This window comes from Mauremys mutica, chromosome 2 (genome assembly GCF_020497125.1).
Source record: "Mauremys mutica isolate MM-2020 ecotype Southern chromosome 2, ASM2049712v1, whole genome shotgun sequence".
In the NCBI taxonomy this organism is placed as follows: Eukaryota; Metazoa; Chordata; order Testudines; family Geoemydidae; genus Mauremys; species Mauremys mutica.
In genome coordinates this window covers 32,101,672-32,129,337 of record NC_059073.1, presented here as the reverse complement: position 1 = coordinate 32,129,337, position 27,666 = coordinate 32,101,672, and the positions used below count along the sequence as shown (strand labels likewise).

At 38.4% G+C, this 27,666-nt stretch overlaps 1 protein-coding gene across 3 annotated transcripts in view; it reads right to left on the bottom strand.

Moving 5' to 3' along the window:
• The window catches only part of CSMD3 (CUB and Sushi multiple domains 3), a 1,155,643-nt gene that overhangs the window by 146,161 nt on the left and 981,816 nt on the right, over positions 1–27,666 (bottom strand). For all 3 annotated transcript variants that reach the window (XM_045006341.1, XM_045006342.1, XM_045006343.1), the window contains 6 exons: positions 25,219–25,428; positions 20,548–20,736; positions 17,604–17,781; positions 10,221–10,366; positions 2,218–2,298; positions 910–1,023 (listed from right to left, as the gene is read on the bottom strand). In XM_045006341.1, the coding sequence (XP_044862276.1) occupies positions 910–1,023; positions 2,218–2,298; positions 10,221–10,366; positions 17,604–17,781; positions 20,548–20,736; positions 25,219–25,428 (918 nt within the window). The remainder of the gene's footprint in view (positions 1–909; positions 1,024–2,217; positions 2,299–10,220; positions 10,367–17,603; positions 17,782–20,547; positions 20,737–25,218; positions 25,429–27,666) is intronic.

Below are 27,666 nucleotides of genomic sequence, written 5' to 3'. Positions count from 1 at the left end.
ATAATCTGACCTAAATTAGTATTCATTTGAAATTACTCAAAGACACCAGTCTTCAATCCAGAGCAGTTACAGTGGGGTTTCTATTTATTCATATTTGATGAGCAAACTCTTTTCCATCCAAACACCCCTGACTGACCAGAAAAAACCAAAACCCTAGAGAAACTATATTAAAGATGGAACAAGTCCTCATTTGTATAACCTTTTAAATCCCACAAAAGCCATCTCAAATTACCTTCAAAAGTCACCAAAATATTCTGCCTTAGTATAACATCATGTATGTCAAAGGTAAGAAAGATTTGCTTAATTTAGGATAAGTTAATGGTTTACAATCTAGCTTTAACTTAACGATGGAGTGATGATGTGATATTTATGCACTGCAGCAGAAGAGCAAAACCAAGTACACTTCAACATGCTGTAAAACAAAATAAAATTCAAAACAAACTCCTTATATGACTGTTTCACTTAAAACAATGACATTTTATGGTGTTATTCATTCCCACTATGCTATTTATATGAGTTATTTACATCAACCTATTCATTTCCTTAATAATTTTTTTATATTACATACTTTAAAAAATATTGAGATACAAGTTCAGTTGTATTTATTTGATTTAGACTGCCCCCTTCCACCTTAGAGCATGAATTGTGAAATAACCAATTTACCCTCATCCTGCACTGCATAGTGGTAGCACTAAAAACTCATTAAATACCATAGATCATTAATGATAATCTCATTACAGTACTCTCTAAGGTATTCACCATCCTGGAAACACTGGAAATACAGAGGGAAGGTTGGAAAGATTATAAGTATGATTCCATATGTCAATTAAAAGCAAAGCTTAGTTCTGGAAACACCATTCAGCTGGTACATTATAAAAGCAATACATAATAAGAAGAAGAATAGAAAACCTTGACAAGAAGGTGGCACTCCATCCATCTGAAGTCTTTCTCCCAATCTACACGTTAGAATTTCATTACCAACCAATGTAAAGCCTGGATGACACTGGTACCGTATTATGTCCCCTATTAGATAAAAAGAAGAGAACGGTTAAACATCAATTTTTAGTTTTGAAAAGAGTATTGGTTAATGAAGTACACTTACTGCCCTATATAATGTTCTATATGACCATTGGAATAAAAAGCTTTGATTTTGCAGAGGAAATGTGGTAAATAAGCATTCTGTTGCACACTGTAGCACATTTATCACTGTTTCCAAACATGGTACACCTCTATCTCGATATAATGCTGTCCTCGGGAGCAAAAATATCTTACCGCGTTCTGGGTGAAACCGCGTTATATCAAACTTGCTTTGATCCACTGGAGTGCGCAGCCCCCTGACCCTCCGGAGCACTGCTTTACCGCCATATATTTGAATTTGTGTTATATTGGGTTGCATTATATTGGGGTAGAGGTGTATTAGCATGATTATTTCTTTGATTTTTGTTACCTTTGATTTTCATTACCTTTCTGAGCAACCCACACTTTTGTAGACTTTTAAATCTCTGTAATTTATTGGGTAGTTGTCATAGTATTAATTAAAAGGATAATGGTACTAATTATTCATGCAAAATGGACAGACTCAAAACAGAAACATACATACATATATTAAACAACTAGTAAAACAAATCAAAAAACCTAGACAGCTCCAAAATTATGTTCAGTTGGACAGTCCTGTTTCCTCCATTCTGTTTATTTTTCCTAACTCATGGAAATTTAGTTCAAGCATCTCTTTCAATTTATTTTTTAAAAAATACACCAACACCAAAAACCCAAAGAATTGGGGAAAAATATTAATATTAACTCTATTTTTAAAAGTTGCAGTCATTTAGATATATATACACAATACTCTGTACATAATAAACACAACAGTTGATAGTTATTTTTTTCTTAAAAGTGGCTTGAAACCCTTTAATCTAAACTATTTTTTTTAAAAATGCTTATAATTAAAATTCATTTTGAGAGTTTATGACTTTATTAGGACATTGCAAATAAGTACATTTTAGAAAAAGGTATTTGGGAAGCAGTTCCTGTGTCCTTCAATAGTACCATCTGTGAGACTTATAATAATAATTATAATAATAATAATTATTATTATTACTAGGCTTCAACAAGTACAAGAAGGAAGAAAAGCTTTTAAAACATTTTTCTTTAAAAATGTAAATGTATTTGTGAACGCTCCTTGAAATATGTTAGCGTTCATACTTTTACAGACATTACCTATTTCAAATTCATCATCCTCAGTCAAAATTTCAGCATTTGGTATAGTTGGTGGAGGTTGACACACTCGAAGCTGATAGGCTACAAAACACAGAAGGTATTGTGATTAATATGTTGCTCAAATTCACAGGATAACAATAAACAATATATATGGCTTCACATTGAAAGTTCAGTGAACTCTAACAGAAACATATACATGGAGTTTGAATGTTAAGAATGCAAAGATGAAGAAAGGATCTCCCACGTTAAAGATTTCAGATTAGTCTTAATGGCAAAATCCTGCTCAGACATATTCTGGGAAGATCATGGGTACTTGTGAATTATCTGCAAGGAACTAATCTTGTCTGCAAAGCACAAATGTTTAGTTCACAGTATGCTTAGCAAAATGTTTTTACCCCCAAATACTTCCTGTCTTGAGACCATCTTAAATGAAGGCCCATTCAAGAGTAAAACATTATTCCATTCAAAGGTACAATAACCATTATGAAGCAGCTTCTTCAGGTGTGAAATATCCCAGAAAATGAATGCATATAGATAGATACTGAATATGACCACAGAGAGAATTGATCCTTGTGGGACTCTACAAGTGGGGAGGTGCGGGGGGGCACCAATGGCAGACGTGTATTTTCCCATCATTATCCTTTGGATGTATCCTTCCAGAAAGGACTTCAACCATTTTAGATATTTTCTCTAGATCCCTGCCACATCTCAGGCAGCACAGCAGTATCCCAAGACCAGGAATTTTCCTAGGTATGTCAATATTAGCAAATACAAACGCACTTAAGAATACTGGGTGAAATCTTGGCTGCATTGACATCAATGGAAGTTTTGCCACTGAGTTCAAGGAGCCAGGATTTTATCCATTATGTAGATTTTGAGTAATGCTTGGAAGCTATTTTTTACCTCGTTGACCACAAGGATCAGTTCTCTCTCTGGTCCTGTTCAATATCAATATGTAGCCACTGGGCAAACTGATCAGATGACATGGGCTTGTGCGCAAGCAATACGCAGATGACACACAGCTCTGCCTATCCTTCACGCATAACCACATCACTACCATCAAGATGGCCCAATGCTTGGCCGAGATCAACTCATGGATGAAGAGCAGCTAGTTGAAGCTGAACCAAAGCAAGACAGAAGTGATGCTGGTGGGCAGAAGAAAGCATGATAAAGAGTTTTCAACAATGGTGCAGTCTCCTTGTTGAAGATGAACACCCACAACGGTCAACTCAGTGAGTCAATTCCTTCTAGCTGGTTAGGAGACATAGTCCCATCCTGACAAACGATGATCTAGCCACAGTTATACATGGCTTTATCATCTCCTGTCTGGAGTACAGCAATACAATATACCTGGGCATGAAGCCATCAGCCTTTAGGAAACTCTGACTAGTACAGAATGCTGCAGTTCATCTCCTCATTAACATTGGCTACCACAAGCACATACAGCCTGTTCTCCACTCTCTACAATGGCTTCACATAGGATATTGATTCAAGTTCAAGATCTTGATCTTTATCCTCAAGGTGCTCAAGGGCCTTGCCCTATCAATATCTAAAAGATCCTTTAAAGCTTCTGGATGAAGATCAGGCTTAATAACTTTGCTCCTCGGATACAATGGAACCTTCTACACAAAGGGTAAAGGGTCACATTGGTGCATATGACAGAACTTCCATAGGGGCCAGTCCCACATTGTAGAATGAACTCCCACAGGAACTAAGGACCATCACAAACCTCACCACCTTCTGCTCCAAGTGTAAGACACTTCTTCGGGCTTCTCTACTAAATGCATAGCAACATGTACATGTAAAACAAAACCCTACACTACACACACAATTGTCCCCTGGAAGAGGATGAAAGAGAGAGAGAGAGAGAGAGAATTAATAATATTTGACAGATTTTTGACACATAGTTTAAAGCACGACTGGAAGGCACTCAGATATCACTATATTAAGAGTGGCATAAGAACCTATATGCAATGAAATACAATTATTGTATTGCTATTGGATGGATTGGTTGGTTCAGTTTGGGCTTTCATCCCATAGCAGGTTAACAGTAGTTTCAGTCATCTGTACTTCACCAGGAGTAAAAATTTCAAAAGAAATTAAGTGGTTTAGGAGTATAATTCCTATTTTCAAATATGACTTAAGTCATGTCTACACTACAGCAGATCCAGCAGCACAGCTAAGATGCTGCAGCTGTGCTGCTGTAGCATCCTTGTGTAGATGTTTTCTACATCAACAGAGGGGTTTTTCCATCAATGTAGTTAATCCTTCTCTCTGAGAGGTGGTAACTAGTTCAACAGAATTCTTCTGTCCACCTAGCAGGGAGTTAAGTCCACACTGGGGGTGGGGAAGGAGGAAGGTAGATCCACCTAACTGTGGTGCTCATGACATTTTTTCACAGCCCTGAATGACATAACTGGATTGATCTATTTTTTTAAGTGTACACCAGGCCTTATGCACCAAGGAGCCTAAGTCTCCTCAGTGAGACTCAGTAGTACAAAGGCTCTTAAATCACATAACTCCTTTTGAAAATTTTATTTAAAGTTACTACAGTCTGAATTGGATCAATTGCTGTGCAACTGAGATTAAATCTTCAATACCAGCCAGAACCACAGTTTTGACAACTCCTGTGATTTTATCTTGACGCTCATTGTATTTGTTGATTTAACTAAAGCTCCATCTCCTGGAGTCAATATATTACAATTACATGAGATTCTCAGATTTCATTTAAGAAGTAAGCTTTTAGACCTCATGGTTATGGAAAAAAAGCTTGAAAAATGTGAGTTGAGTGTACCTCAAAGGCTCAGAAAACAAAAGACAAAGAAAAAAAACAAAAAAAATGTATTTTACTTTTTAAAAATCTCATAACTAAAAAAACCAAAAACATAACAAAAACACAACAAAAAACAAACAAACAAAACCCCCCCTTTTTGTGGCTTGACACATGATTTTTGGACAGGTGGGGATGGCAATACTGGTACCACTTTCAAGCCACGCCCTTCCCCTATTGGAAAGAATATTAACAGTTTCAAAACAGAGGAGGACAGTTCACTCAAACCATGTGCCCTGGTGAGGTCCTGATGGAAACTGTCACAAAAATAATACATCAATTAGTTATTTTTTTCCAGTTTCTTATACAGGCAAATTTGCATTTTGTGGCAGTTTTGCTTATATTAAGACTGCAGGCTCAAACCTTAGGTCTCTAGGTTCAGTGTCATCAAAATTACAGTTCAGAAGATCTGATTCACTGTGGTCTTGCACCTTTTGTAATCATTTAATCTATGCAAGTGTAAAACAGTGTAAAACACTATCATTCTGTTTTAGAGGAGATTGCTCACAGCATAGGCGCTGACTCCCTGCGTTCTCCATCCCTGGAGAAAATTAACGGGTGCTTAGCACCAACCAGCAGCCAAGCTTCCCTCCCTCTCCCCCATTCTTATCCACCAGTGGCCCTGCGGATCAACTCCTCCCCCTCCTCCCAGCACCTCCTGAACAATGCAGAACAGCTGTTCCGTGGTGTGCAGGAGGTCTTGGGAGGGACAGGGAGGAGCAGGGATGGGAAACACTCGAGGGAGGGGGCAGAAAGAGACAGGGAAGAGGTAGGGTGGCAGTGGAGCGGAGGTGGGAAGAGGCAGGGAGGGGATAGGGCCTTGGAGGTAGATGTGGAGTTGGAGGCCGGGCCAGGGATGGTGTGTGGGGAAGAGGGGGCTTAGGGTAAGGTGTGGAGTGGGATTGAGCACCCTCAGGGAAAATTAGAAGCCAGCAACTGTGGTTCACAACCAATTTGCACTGGTAGAAAGTACGAGGCAGTGGAGAATCACACCTTCAAACTCTTTCCATTACTTCAAACAACATGTTACTGGAAGTCAGAATTCAAATGAATGCTATGATTACCCAAAACGTATTAGACCTAACTCACAATAAGTTGAGGGTGCATGGGGGATCTTGCCCCATTCTAAATTGCCCCACATTCCTTTTGTAGTTTTGGTGGATTGCTATGGCAATCACCAGACAATGTAATGCTCCCCAGGACCCATTACTGGCTGGTATAATTTAGAGAAACCCTGAGCCTGCTCTAATTAATAGAGGGAGGAGCAACAGTAGAAAACCAGCCCCATAATCAGGGAACCACAAATGGTTCCTATGCAGATTTACACTCAGCTGTATCCACTAATTACTGGTTTATTGTGTCATACTGAAATACTGTAAAGGCCCAATACCCTACTTTCCTCCTTGTCCTCACTCCAGAGCCTATTCACTCGATTGTGAGTTTGTTTGCAAGGAATGCAGGATCATATACAAAGATATCCTGATGTTTGTATACAAATGGCTCCTGTTGAGAAGTTGTCAAGCTTTTTGAAAACTCAGCCGTAGATTTGTCAGAGATCATGGGGATTCCTTATAAAGGAAATGCAGTGAACATGCGGAATTATATGGAGTAGGTACAAAGGATAAGTAAATACATATTAGCAACTTCAGCTTTGCCACTGCTGTATTGTTCCTCTTTATCCAGGTGCCAAGCATACCCTTTCTGACAGTGTGCATGACACAGAATCTACAATGCAACTGTCAGGATTGCAAAACTGAAGCAGTCAAAAAAATACAAATAAGTCTTCCAAAAAGGAGGTCTGCAAGAAGGCTTAGTTTGCAATTTGACTATCAGTGCCATGTACCAGCTACTCTCCAAAAACATCAGGATTTGGAAATTCTTGAATTCACACAGACTAAAAACCGATGGATTAGATTCTCAGCTGATATATATAGGCTTGATTCCATTGAAGTCACTGGTGTCACTGCAGTTTACACCACATGAGGAGCTGGCCTGGATTATTTTGTACTATGTGTTTGTATAGCAGCTAGCAGAACAGAACCTCTGTTGGGTTGGGATCTTTTGGATGCTACTATCATCTATATTGATAAGAATATAACAGTAGATATATAAATAACAAATATTATGAAGATATAGATATTGCTTCTGCTCTTAATAGATGACAGTGCAGCTATGCTCTTTAAGCATTGAGAGCAGAGGCAAGGTTCCAGCCAGTTCCCACCAATTCTCCTCCCTCTTGTCTACCTGTGCAAAGGGAGGCTCTAGAAGCTCCTTGAAGCTTGCTTCGCCCCCCATGCTGCTACCTGTGGTACAGGTAACTGGACCAGGAGTGTAACATGCCACATTGTTCTTACGCCTTTGCACCAGTGTGCTCACTTAGCCATAATTTGGTCCTTTAATAAGAACAGGTTTGGGTCCACTGAGATTAAATGCCTTTAGCAATGAATCTAGGTCATACCTCTCAAAACTACCTATATTCCACACCAATTTGGTATCCCCTACACTTTTATTGTTGCAAATTATTTACAGCAGATAGAAAGAATCATGAACTTGAAGATACAGAAAGAGGTATTTGTCCTGAGGGGATTAGTCCTAGTGTTTTAACTTTGTTATATGACAAATATTTTGTGTGCCTCAATCTTGGTCTCCATCAAACACCATAGCCCACATTTAGGCCCTGTCAGTTGAAAGGTACAGTCTAGATGCACAGTAAGAGAAATAAACAGAGGGCAGCAAGAGGAAGCCCCTAAAAGTCACTTTACAACTAGACATGAGCACGTGCAATTTAAACAGTCCCCATCCCTTTCACAAATAATTTTATTTCATATATTACACTGGTAAAGGCAACTTTATTTATTGGAAGATGGGGTAGAGAAATAGGTAGAAGACAATGAGAGTGGAGATGCAGGTTTGAGTTAACTTGCACCAGGTCTTCCAACTTGGGCACAAGAAACTTAAATTTAAAGAGGAATTTGAGGTGAAGCCAGTGAGAGGATTTGAAGTGAGACAGAAGATCATCAGAGCATCAGAAAAAACTGATGAATATTTGCTAAACCATCCTGGATGGAATTAATATAGGCGTGGAGGCCAAAGATGAGGAGGTCAAGGTCAGGGTGATTAGGGGTTGGGCAAGGGCTCTATAAGAGGGAACAGAGAACTAACATCAGAATTTGGAAATACTGATGCTAGATAGGATGTAGAGTATAATACCTGCATGATTTAGAGATAGCATTCATTTAGGGAGAGAATGAGAGGAATAAAAAATGAGTGCTAAATTGTTAGCCTCAGGACACAGAGGAATTGCCAAATTTATTTGTGTAGCTTTGGTTGCTTCATGACAATGATGGGTGGCATGAACCAGCTTGTTCAGCATCTATATTATGCCGCTAGGAAACATTTGAAAAGCTACAAGCCAAATGCCAGCAACATGCTTATGATACACAGTGACACATATCATTCTTATCATAGGCAGAAAGCCATTTGTCATACAGCTACCTCCGCGTCTAGAAGAAAAAAGCACCTCCATAAAGAATAATATATGATTCCAATTCAATCGAAATCAGATGGAAGTGATTTTGGTAGGCCAAAGGACATATTCAGAAGGCCCTGCAGAATCCATGACTACTCTTCTGATAAGGGTATCTGAATATTCATTGTCAGAGAGTTGCAGTCTGGTAGCCACATGATGCCTAGACACCAGGATTTTTTACCACCTCCAACTGGTAAGAAAGCTGTGCCTGCTCCTCACAGAGGAAGTCCTGGAGATAGAGCTCCATGCCTTTGTTATTTCACAGCTGGAGTACTGAAATGCTTTTTTTCCTGGGTCAGACAATGGAAGCTATACAAGACCAAGGATGGTACTAATTTCAGAAGCCCATATCTTAACAGGTAAATGAAACATTGGTACTCTGCCTACTACACCCATTCAACAGTGGAACCAATTCAATGTACTGGTTCTTAGTGTCATAGCCCGTAATAATCTGAACACACAAAGTGCCACTTCTAAAATACTACAGTCCACAGATATGATGTAATTCTCAGTAGCCATAACAGAGCTTGCCAGAGATGGAGACAGGTGAAGAACTGCCTCTGGAACTCTTTGTCACACAAAGCCCAGATGATCTCCATTTTAGTGTACATGTCTTTCAGGGAAGTGGTTTTCTCAATTACAGAAGAATCTGTTTCAACTCATGTGAGCATTTTATCACTCATTTAACAGGGTGCCAACACCCATGCTTCTAGGTGTAGCTTGGATCTGTGTGAAGCTTGGATCTGGGTGAATAATCTGGCTCCTAACTATAATACCATTACTAATACAGATTAATTCATTATAACACATTATTCATTAACACAGATTAATTCATTATAAGTAAAATTGATCTACAAAATAGAAATTCTGACAAGGAAAAAGAAACAGAAGTGCACTGCAACTTCTAGAAAGCGGTAATTATGAGATCTGTTGTTTATCATGATAGGAAATTAATGTCCCTTAGAAACCTGACACAAGACTTAGCATCTGTGTGAGGGTATATGAACTCCCTTCACTCTTTCCTGATTTCTAGAAGGTTTTAGGAATTACTGGTACCAAGATGTGCACTCCCAAGAGGCATGTTCTTGGTGCAGAAGTAAATTTTTGTAAATTCCATAAAAATACAGACATGCTGCTATGACAAAAAACATATTCCCTTACATTTCAAAATAAAAAATATGCAAAGGATTTGGCAGCCTCTGGGTCAATACAGGTATAGGTCTCCATTGATTCTTCTCACATGAACAGGATGGATAAACCCATGTAATTGAATTTAGTTTGTTATCACTTGCAGCGCTGATGTAACTGCACTGATCACACACAATTTAAACAAAATTTGCATTTTGGACCCCATCTTTTAATGCAAAGGAAGCTATAAAGAGATATTTATGTCTAACCTGAACTGGATGTTAGATTTTGGAAGGTTCACTGGTTCTTTTTGTTTGTTTTTTTGTTTGTACTGACAATGTGTTCATGGTATATCTTCTTTGCTTGTCTATTAATAGTGGTAAACATTCAATGATTAACAAAAATTAAACTAATTGTTCCAAAGGACTTAACATTTATTTTAGTAACAGTAAGTTAAAACATTTTTCCTTCAACTATACAATCATCAATAAATATAGATACATTTATTGAATTTACCATGATAACTTAGCACAAAGAAACCACTTGTTGTGAAGTCACTGTGGAACTTGATGAGAATCTGGTTTGAAGTACTGTAGACAGACTCCAAAGCAGTGTTGCCACTAAACTGTCCAATCTGAGGAGAACTTTGGTCTGGCCCATCCCTAAAAGAAAAAAAACATCAAAAAATAATATTAAGGGTAGGTTTCACCATTCATTGTAGGTAAATGTGCAATGATGAGGGATTATGTGATATTTTTGCTAGGTGGGTCATTTTTTCTAGGTGTAATGCAGTATTTTTGCCTATCCTAACATGAGCATATATTTAAGTTTTCTAAAAAAAAATACTGTAAAGGTTTAGATGTATTCCTTGCAATCAAAATAAAACAGGACTATTCAGGCGCTGAAATGCTACTTTGAGGAGGAAATGTGTAACCTGAGATGGAAAATACCCCATGACAGAAGATGCGTTAGGGTGCTTCAGAATTTCTGAGTATAAGTTTCTCCACTTACTACCTATTGGAATAAATGCTCTATTTTCTTCCTGTAGATTATGGTATCCTCAGTCTGGCTGGGTTCGGGTGCTACTTTTTTGCCTTGAAACACACACACTTTTATATAGCCAAGATGACAAATATGGACATTAGATTCATAGGCCATACTGCTGTTCCTCTCCCATCAATTTCTAGCAGTATTACAGAAGAGGAACCACACATTTTCTGTTGATTCATAGAATCATAGAACCATAGGGTTAGAAGGGACCACAAGGGCCATCAAGCCTAATCTGCTGCCAAGATGTATCCATACCATCCAAGACAGATGGCTATCCAGTGTCCTTTTGAAAACCTCCAGTGAAGGAGCTTCCACAACTTCTCTAGGCAGTCTGTTCCACTGTCTGACAGTTCTTACCATTAGGAAGTTTTTCCTGAGATTTAATCTAAATCTGCTGTGCTATAGTTTGAACCCATTACCTCTTGTCCTGTCCTCTGTGGCAAAACAGAACTTTTCTCCATCTTTTTTATAGCAGTCTTTCAAGTATTTGAAGACCACTATCCTGTCCCCTTTTAATCTCCTCTTTCCAAACTAAACATCCTTCAGCCTTTGCTCATATGACTTGCATCCCATTCCTTTGATCATCATTGTTGCTCACCTTTGGATTCTTTTCAGTTTCTCTACATCCTTTCTATGCATTGTTGACCAAAATTGGACACAGTACATCAGTTGAGGCCTAACCAGCACTGAGTAAAGTGGTACTTTCACCTCCCGTGACTTTGTTAATGTTACTCAAAATTGTGTTTGCTTTTTTTGCAACAATATCCAATTGTTGACTCATGTTGAGGTTGTGATCCACCTCAACTCCCAGATCCTTTTTAGCAGTGCTGCTGCCAACCCAGTTATCCCCCCGATTCTGTATTTGTGCCTACCTTCCAAACGTGTGATCAGTATGCTCTCTATTCCCACATCCAGGTCATTAATAAAGATGTTTAAAAAAAAAAAGAAAAAAAAGACCCAGAACAAATGCCTGTGGAACCCCACTAGAGACCTCCTTCCAGTCAGACATCATTCCATTAATAGTTACTCTTTTTTTTCCTTAATGTTAGTTCCGCTGAGCCAGCATTTCTCCGGCTTACTGATGAGAATGTCATGTGGAACTATGTCAAAAGCCTTGCTAAAGTACAGATATAGTATGTCCCTGGCATTCCCCCTATCCACCAAACCAATTACCTAACCAAAGAAGGAAAACAAGTTGGCATGATTTGGAATGATTCAGGGATTTCTGGATGGATTAAATAATGTACCACATTTAGTGTATATAAAAATGTAGGGTGAAATCCTAGCCTCATTGCAGCCAAAGGCAAAACTCCTATTGACATACATGGAATCAGAATGTCACCCTAAAACTGTATACAAACTATTATACATGTAAATATTACTGACATTTATTATTTTGAAAGCCAATTTTTTTAAAGGAGCTTCAGATGACAGCATTTCATTTCAGATTAAATTTGTGGGCAGAATTAGAAGTCAAAGTGTTATCATTTGCACCTAAAACTAAGTATGGGTATAAAATATAGGACACTTAAACTGGATCAATTAATCATTAATGTAAACAGCTTCCTAGTTTTTAATTAATTTTCTTGCTTTCACTGCAGTTTTAATGTTGGGTAACAAAGTTCCTCACTGAAAAGAAGATGTTTAAAGATAAAGATAAATAATTAATTATGGCATATGCACGATTTCACATATGTTTTTCTTATACTATTTCCTTTAAGATTCTTAAACAAAAGGGGCTGCTTAGCATAAATTATTGTTCTCTGTTCCCATAGTTTAAATAATAGCTACTTCAGAGCAGTTCATGGTCTGCATCATGTAACTATTTATTTCAAAATGTCTTGTTCTTTCTGCATTGTTGAAGCTATGGAACTCTGTGAATCTTTATTTCATGACTAGCCAATTCATGAATTCAGCAATTCATCTGGAAATAGGCAGACTAGTAGAAACCTACAATTTATTGGATGGGTTGAATAATAAATATTAGAAATGGGAAAAACCTGGCAGGTCATCTAGTCCACCCTCTGAAATTTGGAAGATTGCTCCTAATGACTATTCATGTGTGCTTTGTCTAGCCTGACTTTGAATATCTTTACTGATGGAGCTCCTAAAACTGACCTTGGGAGATTATTTCATATTTTAACTCTATTTCATATTCTAGTTCTATTACAAGGCCTTCACCCTCAAACCTATTGAACTCAGTCTTTTCATGATATGACTCTTTCTTTATCTTGGATTTATCAATAACATTATTTTATTCTGATACTCCTAAAACTGCACACATGCTAGTGCCAAATTGAAACCATTACCTCCTCACTCCTTGATGAGCTACTTGTTTCAGTAATAAATGCATGTCAAGATTCATATCAGCTGGCACTAGAGCTGTGTGGAAGACAGAAATTCCATCTTGTGAAGAATTTTGAGATTTCCAATTCTGGCTTCATTCCATATCAGAACAAAATCCAAAAAATTCAAAATTCCCCACAAAATATTGTGTTTTTTTAAAATGGATCATTCAAAACAGTCTGACTTTTTAAAATATTATATTATAAAATATAATAAAACATTAAAAAACAAAAATTAAAAACATTTTGTTCTGAAAATGTGAAAACAGGACATTTCAACATTGTTGGTTTTTTTGCCTTCCATTTTTCTCAGAACAATTTTTTGGTAAAACTGATTTTGTGAAGAATTTAAATGTTGATGGGAACTGAATTTTCCAAAAGAAAACTGTTCACTCAGAGTTCTTCTGACCAGCTCCAAGCACCACATTCTTCACAATGTCAGATTTTTTAAAATTACATCACTTTAGTGTTGTTATATATTTATATAACAACAAAAACAGTTTGCTAGATATTTTAGTTACATGGTCTCTTCCCTAAAGAGTTAACAATTTCAAGACAACATAAAAATGGAGTAAAAGGAAAGGGATGAGGAACATAATGATAACAATGTAATAAGCACTGAGGTTTACTTTTATTATTGCTTTTGGGGGCCTTGGGACATTGTCTGGAAGTGAGTTTAAGGAGAGACGAGGAGGAGGAAGGGTGAACTAGGTCATGGAGAGAACTGCAGATATGTGAGGTCACATGGCAGGAGGCATATAGGGGACAGTGAGAGGAAGATTAGATGGGGTTAGTAATTATGCAATTTGGGCAGAGTTAAATGTTGAGGGATGAGTGAGAGGAGACAAGAGAGTAAACAGAAGCAGAATTAAAGTTACTGAGGGCTGTGAAAGCCAAGACAAGCACCATACATTTGATGAAGAAGGTGACTGGGAGAAAGTAAAGGAATTTCAAGAGCACCAGAACATACTAAGAGCAGCAGGCAGGGGAGACAATGTTTTTAGTGGCATGTTGGAAAGACTGAAGGAAGCAGCAAGGTGAAAGTCTGGGATACCAGGGAGAAAGAGTTTGCAGTCATCAAGATGAGAAATTATTAGGAACGCACATGGGAATGAAGAGCAACAGTAATGGACAGGTATATGGAAGATTATTATATATTCATGGCTATGATTAAAATTTCCCAAAAATTTCCATTTATGTTTATCTAAGATATATATCTTGGTATAACAGAACTGCAAATGAGTAATGGGTGGAGATATCATAGTAATGAATTAGTCCAGATAATCCCTTTAACTATTCTACAGAATCCATAATTTAAGTACCTCATGCTGCAGAGCATTTTAATTTAATACACGTAAGCAACCGTTAGACCAACCTTTATCACCATCGAAGTGTCTAAGGCATACAATGATGCCTGTGCCCAGATTATTATTTCTTATGTTTCCTCCTACAGCACTCTGTGGCAAGTGTCTGTGATCATTTGTCTCATTGAGAGCACCCTGAGTTCCATTCTGTTTTAACTAAGAGGCTCAGCTATAGTTGACCCAAATCCTATGTTGTATGCAGTGTTTTTGGAGCTGTGTCGGTCCCAGGATATTAGAGAGACAAGGCGAGTAAGGTAATATTAGACCAACTTTTTTTGGTGAGATAGTCAAGATTTCGAGCTACACAGAGCTCTTCAACAAGTATGGGAAAGGTACTTGAGTGGTCTCTATGTACTAACTACATATGCTAAACTATTTGTTCGATCTTGTATTTAGCTGTGACATTCTTAGTATCTTTCCCAGATCCAAAGAAGAGCTCTGTATAGCTCAAAGCTTGTCTTTCTCAATAACTAAAGCTAGACCAATAAAAGATATTACCTCACCCAACTTAACTGTCCAACTCCTATATTTTACTTACAACTAAATCAAGAATATAGACTCTTTTTTATATGTTCTAGAACTGATGATTCCACAGAGCAACCGTGTAAGATGCTAAGAAATTGCTTCTCTAAATCTTGTCCTGATATGAAATTGGAACAGTTTATATGTGCATAGTTGAACTTGCCTGTTATTACCCTTTTATTAAACACAGTTGCCTTTTTGATCTTTGTCAGCACTGTGCATTTGATATCCTTTTCTTGATCAGGAGATTGCTAGCATAAATTTAGGAGAATATTTTTATTCTCATGACATGGGATATACACCATCCTTCACAATGACAGCATCAGTGCCTGTCTCAAATATCTATAAGATAATGGACAACACTCTGATATTCACCACAAATACACTGCCAATCTCATCCATTTCATCATCACCCATTCTAATTTTACATTCAACAACAAATACTTTATCCCAGGGTTTCTCAAACAGGGGTCGCCACTCATACAGGGAAAGCCCCTGACGGGATCGCTGCTCTGGGCCAATGGGAGCTGCTGAAAGCAGCGCAGGCCAAGGGACTTACTGGCCGCTGCTTCCAGCAGTTCCCATTGGCCTGGAGCAGCGATGTGCAGTCAGTGGGAGCAGCGATCGGCCAGAGCTGTGGCCGGGGCAGGTAAACACACCGGCCCGGCCCACCAGGGACTTTCCCTACACAAGCAGTGACCCCTGTTTGAGAAACCCTGCTTATTCAAACCAGGGGAACAGCAATGGGTAAATGGATGACTCCCCAGTATGCCACCCTCTTCATGAGCATTGAAGAAGAATTTCTGGATAAATGCACAACAAAAATGATATATCAGAGATACAACAATGATATTTTCATCCTCTGGACAGATGACCTAAACTCTCTCTTAGATTTCCACTACAACCACAACAACAATTATCCTTCCATTACATTTTTTTCTAGAACACTCCCAGCATCGGTTTCCTGGACGTCACAGTCAGCTTCAGCAATAGAACACTGCAGACACCTATACACAAGAAACCCACGGATCACCACACATACCTTCACAGATCTAGTAATCACCCCAAACACACCAAGAAATCTTTTATCTACAGCTGGGCATTCTGATGTCACAGAATATGCTTTGAGGAGAAAATCCAGGATATACAGCTTAATTCAACAAATAAGCACACTCCAACAAAGAAGCAGATTGCATCATAGAATGAGCCACCCAAGTCCTCTGAGAAAACCTGCTTCAACATAGAAATGAACCCCCCTCTGACCGCACAGCCCTAGTTGTCACCTCCCACCCCACACTAGAAGCCACATGAACTACCATTAAACAATTTCAACCCATACTTGTAACCCATACTGAAAGGAATCTTTCCTGAATCCCCTATTTTGGTCCCTCACCTTTGCCATCTCATCATCAGAAGCAAGCTCCCCATAGACCAGGACACACCAACAATATGCAGCACCAGTCCCTGCCATAATAGATGCAAAACCTACAGACATATCTCCACTCTATGATGATCAACATCCCCAAACATACACCATTAAATGCCTCAGTAACAGCTATTTGGAAAAAAAATGAGACAATCACTATGCTCTCAAATGAACTCATACAGACAAAACCAGCATATCACTGGTGGGTGAACACTTTTCACAAAGCAGTCGCTCTATATCTGACCTATCAATCCTCTTTCTCAAAGGAAACCTGCACAACACTTTCAAAAGATGAGCCTGAGAGGTTAAATTCATAACTTTGCTAGACAGTAAAAATCTTGGACTGAATAAAGACACTATATTGGTGGCTTATTACAACAGTCTATAACCCACTAACCTGCCCACCCCCAGCTTTTTTCTTCTTCTTTCTCCACTCTGACTGGAGAGGTGTTAACTGGTCACTTCACCTTGAATGGTTCCTGGACATACATGTTAACTCCTTATGCTTTGGGGGGAGGGATAGCTCAGTGGTTTGAGCATTGGCCTAGTAAACCCAGGGTTATGAGTTCAATCCTTGAGGGGGCCACTTAGGGATCTGGGGCAAAAATTGGTCCTGCTAGTGAAGGCAGTGGGCTGGACTCAATAACCCTTCCAGTTCTAGGAGATTGGTATAATCTGCTCCATCTTTTATTTAGCTGTGACATTCTGAGTACATTTCCCAGGCCTGATGAAGAACTCTCTTTATTTTTGAAAGCTTGTCTTTCGCACCAGCAGAAGTTGGTCCAGTAAAAGATATTGCCTCATTCACCTTGTGCTCTAATGAGCTAAGTCAATATTCAGTGAGAGTCCTCTTTACATGTAATGCTTATAACTTGACTAAACTCTCCCAACAAGTAAAATATCAAACTACTGATCCTAAAACATTGATGCCAATAGAAATTTTGACTTGACTTCAATGGGAACAGGATTGCCTTCATGCCTGAAATTTATTTTATCCCTATTTAGGTACTTCATGAAAGAAAATATAATATGCCCATTTTATCATTGGTTTAGTCTTGCAAATCCATCATCACTAAACAGAATTCAGACATTAAGCAGAAATCTATGACACATAACCAAAATGTTAGTTTTAGTCTCTGACTTGTTACACTCTCACATGTAGTAGAATAAATCAATAATTGTGCCTACTTACCATACAGTTATGAAATCATATATTGGCTCTGTTTGAAGAACAGTAAAATTGATATAGATTCCATTACCAGGTGGTACTCGGACAAGCCAAAAGCAGTCCTGAAAGTTTGGGTACTCATCAGGGTATCCAGGAGAATATATGGTGCCATTCATCGCAGTTATATTTCCTCCACAGAGAGCTTAAAAACAAACAAAACAACAACAAACACTGCAGGAGCAGTCAATAACTTTTGCATTCTTTTTAGATGGTGTGAAATCCTTATCTGTGAATACATTGAGCATGTGCATAGTTGAACTGTGTTATGGAAAATTAAAGAATGTCATCTGGATATGGGAAATGGAAAAGCTATTGAGCTTTTACAAACAGCAAGAGGCCCAATTCTGAAGTCCTTACTCAGTTGAATCTCCCAGGAAAAAAAAACATGGTAGTTCTAAGAAAAGGCTTGAAGACTGGCTCCCAAATCCATTTTTAGATAGGCTAAATTCTACCTGACCCCATCCACCCCATGTGTGGATGCACAAGATGAGGAAAACAGTGCAATGACCTTCTTCTTTGTGGCCCTGTGTAGAGGCCAGGAACAGTTACATAGGGAGTGCAGGAATTGCTCCCACATTGTGTCCTCAGGGGGTAGCTACAAAAAATGCATTGGGGATGATGACGGATAGGTGAAACTGGCTTGGTGTGAGTGTAGAGGGAGAGAAAGGGTAGAAACTATGCAATGCAGAACAAGAAGGAAAGCAATTTTGCATTTCCCAAGAGTGGTTCTGACTAAGTAAGCAAGAAATCTTCCTACAGTTTCCTGACAAAGTGTGCCCCCTCAACCCTTCATCCAGGGTGCCTCTGGCTCTAAAGCTTTTAGTTATACATATGCATTACATAATATATTTAGACTGCTGAACTCATGATTTTCCCCTCATACTTTTTCTCTCTAGTTTTTCTTATTTCTCTATAGACAATATTGAGGGATTATGGCATAGAATCCAAAGTAGTAATAATCAGGCCAAATCCTGGGAAACAGAGCAAAGCCCACATAAGTTCACTTTATTTAGAGTAAATTTCCAGAAGAATAGAGGGGCTGAGGCAAAGAATCATTAGCCCCAAAACATGCTTAAGTGCCTTCAAACTAGATGTGACCAGCTCCGGCAAGGTATGGAGGAGTGTAACACTATTGTCCTAAGGGGATTGCTATGTGTATGAGTTTACTTGCTATGCCCGGTATATGCCCACATCATCTTTAATGGTGCAGTATGGAGACTTTCAGCATTCTACTTGGCATAGATCTATATGGAGATCTATGTTTAGATTCTCCACAGCCCAGGCAAGCCACACAGTGGACACATTGCATTTCTGCTGCTTTTACAAGTAATGTGTCCACAGAAGCAAACAAAGGATTTGGGACAATGTCTTAACTATGCTAGGACAAAGAACAACAACTGTAATGTAGAAGGGCTTTATCACAATCAAATATCTTAGAAAATCTCAAAGAAATGACAGTGAATTATTTTTTTTCCTCTTCTTTAGGCATGGAAGCAAAAATGATTAAAAAAAATCAAACACCTCTTTATTGAGATCTGATTCAGGCTGTTTGCCTCAAGGAGGCAGGCATTATTTGATAAGTCATAAATCTATAGTATGTTAAAACAAATATATTACATTAAATATTGTTAAAATTTTTAAAAAGTGTTCTCCTCTCCAGTTAAGCATACAAGAAAAACAAAACAAAACAAAAACAATACCACCTTGATTTTCATGCTTTGGAGAACTTTAATCTGAAATAAAAACAAATGCAGGTAGAAGATACCCTAATTATCTTTAAAAAAAAATAATGACATAGCTAAATGAACAGATGCAATTCCTCTGCAAGTTGAGCCATCTTGCCATTCCCTAGTTATCTAGTACATTAGATCAGGGATCAGCAACCTTTGGAACGCGGCCCATCAGGGAAATCTCCTGGCGGGCCGGGACAGTTTGTTTACCTGCAGCATCCACAGGTTTGGCTGATCGCAGCTTCCACTGGCTGCGGTTCGCTGTTCCAGGACAATGGGGGCTGCGGGAAGCAGTGTGGGCCAAGGCTCCCAATCTGTGGTCAATAAGTCTTTTTTTCTCCATTATCCTATTGCCAACTAGTCACCAAACCTCATCTGCACCATAGAAACCTAGCTGACACAGTCAGTCTGGTGTCCTTTTACCTGGTCTCATCAGGAAACTTTTTTCACCACAGAAATAGATGCAGAAAAACCTTCTGTAAGCAGCATAGCCATTCTATTTCCTTTTGGGCTCAAATGCAGGAAAATCCTTTGCAGCTGCTCACTTCATATGTAAGTCCACAAGTAAAGCTAACCTGGATATCTTTCTATCTCTACATCTTCGAATTCTAAACAATTTAAGTGGCACGGCAAAATAAACTCATAAACAGAGCTGACCAGAGGAGGACAATTCTGTTTTGCAACAACTTTTTAAGGTTTCTAAATTTATTATTTTTTCTGTTGCAGAAAGAAAACAAAACTATGTGTGTGTCTGACTCAGTTCAAATCCCTGATTAGCCTTATTCAGAGCAGAGTTTTTCATTTCAAATGAGGCAGAGCAGGGACTTAACCCTAGGTCTTCCAAATCCCTAGTAATCTAGCCACCTAATTATGGACCCTTTCCAACAAAATTTTGTGCAAACTGATACATCTCCATAAAATGTTTGGTTTTGACAAAACAGCCCAATTCCAACCAGCTCTTCTCTGCAACTACTTTATGCTCTAAAAACACAGGACTCTATCAATTAAGTTGAAAGAGAAATCTCAAGGAGTTGTCTGTGGCAGTAGTAATAAGTAAAATAAGGCTTTTCAGTCCAACCTATACACAGACAACAAATTATTAAACAGTAAGAGAGGTTTGATTTGATGAAGTAAAGAGAAGGGGAATATGGGATGGCATATCTTTACACAATACATACCTTCACACCTGGGGAGAGGATGGTTCCAATTACGACTGACTCCATGTAGACAAGTCAGTGCTGAATTTCCAATTAAGGTGTACCCAGGAAAACACTCAAATGAAATTGTTTGTCCTACAGTAAAGTCATTTCCAATCACAAAACCATTACGGAATGGCCGAGGGTCAGGACAGCTTTGCAACTGATAAGCTGAAATAAATAATAATAATTTTTAAAAATAATCCTTCAATGTCATATCAGTTCTGATCTGTATTTTAATGCTTTAGTATTAGAATCTTTACATTTTGGGTGACAAAAGTCCTTGCCCTTCTCTCAAATGCTACTAAAGGAAAAAGAATATAAAGCCTTACAGTCATTTAGTCACTTTATGACACAGTAATAATCAAAGAACATCTGATCTGCCTGGAGGGGTGGGATTTTGGAGCTATATCCTGGCCAGGGTGGTAGGAAATAATCACACAAAACCATCTGGAGATTGTTCATTCACACAGGAAGCAGTCACTGCTACATGCCTTGAGGTGCTCAATGACCTCTCCCTTTTGCTGGTATGTGCAAAAAAGCAACAGTATATCATGGGTTTGCATATTTTGGAGTGTATTGCCCCTACCGATGCACTAATGGGATGTATTCTCGCACTTTAGAAAGCACAAGAACTGCAGTTTTGTCCAGCTCCTGTTCAGGAGGAGAAGAGAGTGACAGAATATGCTCCTTATGCCCTCTCCCCATGAACCTATGCAAAGTCAGGCCACTCCTGGCTCTGTCACTGATTACTAACTGCTGCCCCATGTATTACATATGCTGAAAGAGAACAGCTGACATTAAGGCTACTTATCTTCATCTCTACTCTTTTTTTTCCCCTAGCAAATTTAAAAGTATAAAAGATCCCAGCACTGAGTTTTAACATCACAGATATACTGCTGAAAGTGTTAAAGAGTATAAACCTATTTCACAATTTCAGGTGGCCTTTTTCAAGTCATGAAATACCCAGACTTTCTCTGCCTTGTATTGTAGAATTGTTGAGGACAGAGATGTTCCACCAAATCTGGACAATTTGGAGATCCCAATATATAGATGAGTATCAATATCTCTCTAAAATGTTTAAAGCATTAAGAGCAATTTTTCAGAAACGTGGTGAGCCGCGTGCCAGAGGTTGCCGACCCCTGATCTACCCTTATATAGCATTTTATCACGCTTTTGTGGTACAAAGATCTCACAGTGCTCCTTGGCATATGCAATATTATTTTGTTCATATAGCACTAAATCTAGATTCCCAAAGAAGCCAACTAGAATTTGCCTAAACATGGAGTTAGGAACATGTTAGAAGAGACTTCAAGATTTGGATTATGGGGTGTGATTCTTGTCATTCTAACATTTTCTAAGAAGCTTTACTGCAGGGTGGTTTCTATAATAACATGGGATATTCTGTTTAGTCTGGATCTTTTCCAATTCAGAGAGTGGCCAGATCATGCATCTCACATAAGCCATACCATGAAAATGGTTATTGTTTTTAAATACGTAGGTCTTTTCTTTGAACAAGAGTGCTGATGCAATTCCTTCAGAATGAGCCTGTGGCTGTATCACTAACAACTTCATTTTTATCAGTCTTCACAAGCTCTACAGGGCTGGCCTGCTTAGTACTTGTGCAGGAGTTTTCCAAAGAAATCACAGGCTGCTGCAGAAAGTGGTTCTGGTGATTCACTGCATGGCATTGTTCCCTCTCAGTCTATATCAAACCAATGTCCAGAATGACTTCACTGCATATTAAGCAATGGGTACCATTTTCTAGCTTGTAGGAAAAGGTGCATAAGCCCCTATAAAGGCTAGAGATAGCCAGAGACTACAGCAGCTTCAGACTAGGTCAGTGTGAGGATGCTGACCTACCATCTTCCCACAGGTGACTGGAAGAGAGGGGCTATTTAGGTCCATGCGAGTGCAGAAAAAGCCCTCTTTTGCCTGGAACAGGCAGAGTAGTAATATAGATATATATGCAGTTACATACTAGGCTTTGTCATGATCATCTATGGGCATTAGTCACATAATTATGCTTCCACCCCTGGAATACTAGGTGCAGTTCTGGTCAGTCCATCTCAAAAAAGATATCTTAGAATTGTAAAAAGTACAGAGAAGGACAAATATTAGGGGTATGGAACAGCTTCCATATGAGGAGAGATTAAAAACTCTCCTCATAAGCGACTGTTCAGCTTAGAAAAGAGACAATTAAGGGGGTGGGGGATATGATAGAAATCTATAAAATCATGATTGGTGTGGAGAAAGTAAATAAGGAAGTGTTATTTACCCCCTTCACATAAAACAAGAACTAGGGGTAAAGCAATGAAATTAATAAGCAGCAGGTTTAAAACAAGCATAATGAAGTGCTTCTTCACACAGCACTCTGTCAACCTGTTAAACTCACTGCCAGGGGATGTTGTGAAGGTCATACGTATAACTGGGGTCAGAAAAAATTACATAAGTTAATGAAAGATAGGTCCATCAATGGCTGGGGAAGTAATCTCATGCTCTGAACATAAGAATATAAGAACGGCCATACTGGATCAGTCCAAAGGTCCATCAAGCCCAGTATCCTGTCCTCTGACAGTGGCCAATGGCAGGTGCCCCAAAGGGAATGAAGAGACAGGTTATCATCAACTGATCCATGCCCAGTCATCCTATCCCTGCTTCTGGAAAACAGAGGCTAAGGACACCATTCCTGCCAATCCTGGCTAACCACCATTGATGGAACTATTTTCCATGAATCTATCTAGCTACCTTTTGAACCCCATTATAGTATTAGCTTTCACAACACCCTCTGGCAAGGAGTGCCAGACGTTGACAGTGCGTTGCGTGAAAAAAATACTTTCTTGTGTTTGTTTTAAATCTGCTACCTATTAATTTCATTGGGTGGCCCCTTCTTCTTGTATTATGAGAAGGAGTAAATAACACTTCCTTATTTACTTTCTCTATAGCACTCATGATTTTATAGATCTCTTTCATATCACCCCTTAGTCACTTCTTTTCCAAGCTGAAAAGTCCCTGTCTTATTAATCTCTTCTCATATAGAAGCCGTTCTATACCCCTAATCATTTTTGTTGCCCTTTTCTGAACCTTTTCCAATTCCAATATATATTTTTTTATATGGGGCGACCACATCTGAACACAGTATTCAAGGTGTGGGTGTACCATGGATTTATATAGAGGCAAAATGATATTTTCTGTCTTATTATCTATCCCTTTCTTGATAATTCCCAACATTCTGTTTGCTTTTTTGACTGCCACTGCACATTGAGTTGATGATTTCAGAGAACTATCCACAATGACTCCAAGACCTCTTCCTTGAGTGGTAACAGCTAATTTAGATCCCATCGTTGTATATATAAAGTTAGGATTATGTTTTCCAATGCACATTACTTTGCATTTATCAACATTAAATTTCATCTGCCATTTTGTTTCCCAGTCACCCAGTTTTGTGAGATCCTATTGTAGATCTTTGCAGTCTGCCTGGGACTTAAGTATCTTGAGTAGTTTTGTATGATCTGAAAATTTTGCCACCTCACTGTTTACCCCTTTTTCCAGATTGTCTATGAATATGTTACATAGGACTGGGCCCTGGGTATCCATAAACATCCGACTTCCAGAAGCTGGGACTGGGCAATAAGGGATGGACCTCTCAATAAATTGCCCTGTTCTGTTCATTCCCTCTGAAGCATCTGGCATCAGCCACTGTCAGAAGACAGGATACTAGGCTTGATGGACCATTGGTCAGACCCAGTATGGCCATGCTTATGTTCTTATACCCAGCCCCCTAGAAAAGGAGAAGGCAAGGTGGAGGTTTTTTGCCTTTCCCACAGCTGGTTTGGGACTTACATGAAATGGGTGTTAGGCTACGCTGTTGCAACTCATTATGTGAGTATGGGGCAGGTACTCTGTAGGGAAGGGATACAGTGGTCAGATAAAATGGATTGGTAAAATATTTATATGAGGTACTTTTTAAAGGAGCAGAAACAGTGGGAGTTCAGGGCTCCTATGACTGGTACAGAAGGGAGTGAACCTTTTTTTCCTTTCTTACAACCCTCAACCCTCATTTGATGGGGGTGAGGGGTGGCTGGGCCCCAGCTATGGGTTGGCTGGGGACCAAGATGGGTAAAGGTCACCAGTCTCCCCTCCCACCCCTGGTATATGTAAATGATTATAGAATTACCTTCACCCCGTACTTTTATATGCCATGTACCCCCTGATATTTAGGAATAAAGTTATGGCCTAATTAAACAACCTTCAGTGTCTCTTGTCCTTCTTCTGGCATAGCGAGACAATGGTATTAAGACCCATTGTACTGTTAAATATCCTACACCTTATTTTCAAAGGAGTAGGAATATGATCTACAATGTACTGTCCACTTCCAACACAGGCAATTATTAGTCTTCATACATTCCCACTGCACTTTACATGGCTATAACACCCATCTTCATTTTTTCCCCTGAATGATTATTTGCTCTGAATTGTTAAGTAGCCTCTGCATCCACCACAGTGCCACATTTATTAAATTGTGCATAACACTTTGGTTTTGAATCATGCACAAATCTTTTCCAGAATAAGCCTTCATATTTATTTTCTAACAATGAAAAAATAGCCTTTAACAATCAGCTTGTTCACACATAAGTGTATCAAATCACTCACCTTGGTATATAATATGAAACCCTTGTTTGTTCTGTGAGTAGTCACTGTGAAAATATAAGCTCGTTTCATGAGTTGTACTAAACAGAGAAGCTGGTAACTGAGGACCACTAAGTCTCCCAATAACAGTACTAGTTTCTGTAGATCCACTTCTTACTTCTAAGTAATCATGTATTGTCTCAGTTGAGAAATTTACGAATTGCAAATGCACACCTGAAAAACAATATGGGCAAACAAAAGCATTTGGTACCCAATGAATAAAGATCAATTATACAAATTATATACAGATGGACATTAGAAATTCATGTATTGGTGGTAGTAAACAATTACAATTATACTGCAGGATGTCATACTGGTTACTCAGTACAAAACAATCTTTCCTCTTCATCCAGTAATTACTAAACCTAATGTCACAGCAAGAGAAAAAATACTGATGTTGAAAGTGTTGTCTGTCCAGAGACATACAAACCAAGGACTGGACCTTTGAGGTAATTAAAGATTACATGGCATGTTTTGCAAAACTAAGGGTTTTATTCCTAATATAGGTGCCAAATTCCACTTTTGGTAATTACAGTCTAATAACCTCAATTGTACCTTTCATTTCAGTTGTGTTCCGTCCAAGAAAAATAAGCATTTCAATGGTAGATAAAGTGATTTCTAAATAATATACTTCAGAGTGCTTTGATTTTTTTAAAGGGGCACTAGGTACAAATCAATAAATACCATATACATAATTTATTTCAGTCATTCCAAAAAGGGTGTACTCTAACATTATGAGATACATTTTTCAGCACTTCACACTAGGGATTAGAAATGTAGTTCTTATACTTTATTCCCCACACACTGTGCTGAAGGATGCTCTTGTAAATAATGAGACATTTCTGCATCTTTGATTGAATGAGAAACAACAAAAGAGTTTACGAGATAAGATGCAGATTATCTATCTCTTCCAGATGATTTGTTACAATTATTAGAGGACAGCAGGAGGAGGAACTGCTCAACCAAAATAGAGGCTAGTGGACCCGTTAAACATTTTCCCCTTTCATCTTGTTCTGAATAAGGTACAATAAAGCAGCATTTCTGTTTTGTCTGAAGTGATTTGATGCCCCTATACAATGATAATGCAGTGCTTTCATTACAAAGATGATTGAGCCCCTTTGGTGGTTCTGGCAAAGACAATCATGATTTCATATAATGTTCAATTAAGACATATAATGTCAATATAACGATTGACTAATCATTAATAATTTTGTAACTATCTAAATTTTAATATTTAAATAGTATTAGTCACCACAACCTCTAGAGATTTCTTTCTGGATACAATGCAAGCCTTGTGAATAGTTTTCTGAATTATGTAATTAAAAGAGAGGGAGGCCATTGTTCCTATAGTCTATAGGAACAAGTTTAATACATGATTTAATTACAATTACTTCTGCCTCTGTACCTATACTCTATTTGCTTTGGAGAAAATCTCATAACAACATATAGACTTCTTCCATTATAAATTTGTTCTTTCCTTCTTTGGTTCTGCCATCTTTCCAAGTTTAGGTTAACATGACTAAAACTACCCCCCCTGTTTTTCCCTCTAAAATAACATCAATTTCCCCCATTCTCTGTTCCTGTTGTCAAAACCACCTTCCATTCAGTCATTCAGGCTCATAAACTCTCTTTCTCTCACACCCTGCAACCAGGCTGTGTACAAACCTTGCCCCGTTCTTGTTCTGTAACATTTCTAGAGTTGGTAATTTATTTCAGTTCACAGACCTAAAACTTCAAATGCCTCATAATCATGGATAAGTGCTTGATAAGTGCCATTTCCTCCCCTCTAACCTCCTTGATGCTCATGTTCCATGCTCACCCTTCCACTCTATGCAAATGGCAGTTCTGAAATCATCTTTGTTGCCTGTCACTCAAGTCACAATGGCCCCCCTCTCTTTTAATTACTCCACTGGGGCTCTCTTCCACTATATCAAGTTCAAACTTTTTTGCCATCTCCTTCAAGTCCTTTTAAAATCCATTGCCTTCCTCCCTACTTATCCACTTTTATTTTGACTCAATATCGTGCTTGTTTGTTTCATGAATGTCTTCATATTTTTTCAATGGACCTTTATATTTTGGACACCCTCTATTAACTGATCCATAAGTTTATTAGCCTTCCCTAAATTAGGCATTCAATGGAACAACAAACATTTCTTTTTAATATAATCAGGCCAAAAATCTCAGAAAGAATAGCAAAATATCAAATGAAAAATCCATTTAAATCAATTGCAAATCAGCCATGACTGGATATTCACATTTAATTAACAATAATTGAAAATAACTAAATTAAGAGCCCTTTGTTTTTAGTACTTTATCATACAAACAGTGGTTAAAATAAAGATTATTTGAAAGTTAAAAAAGCCTATAACCAAAAATTCCAAATCAGGAAAGTACCCTTATTCAAAAAGCACT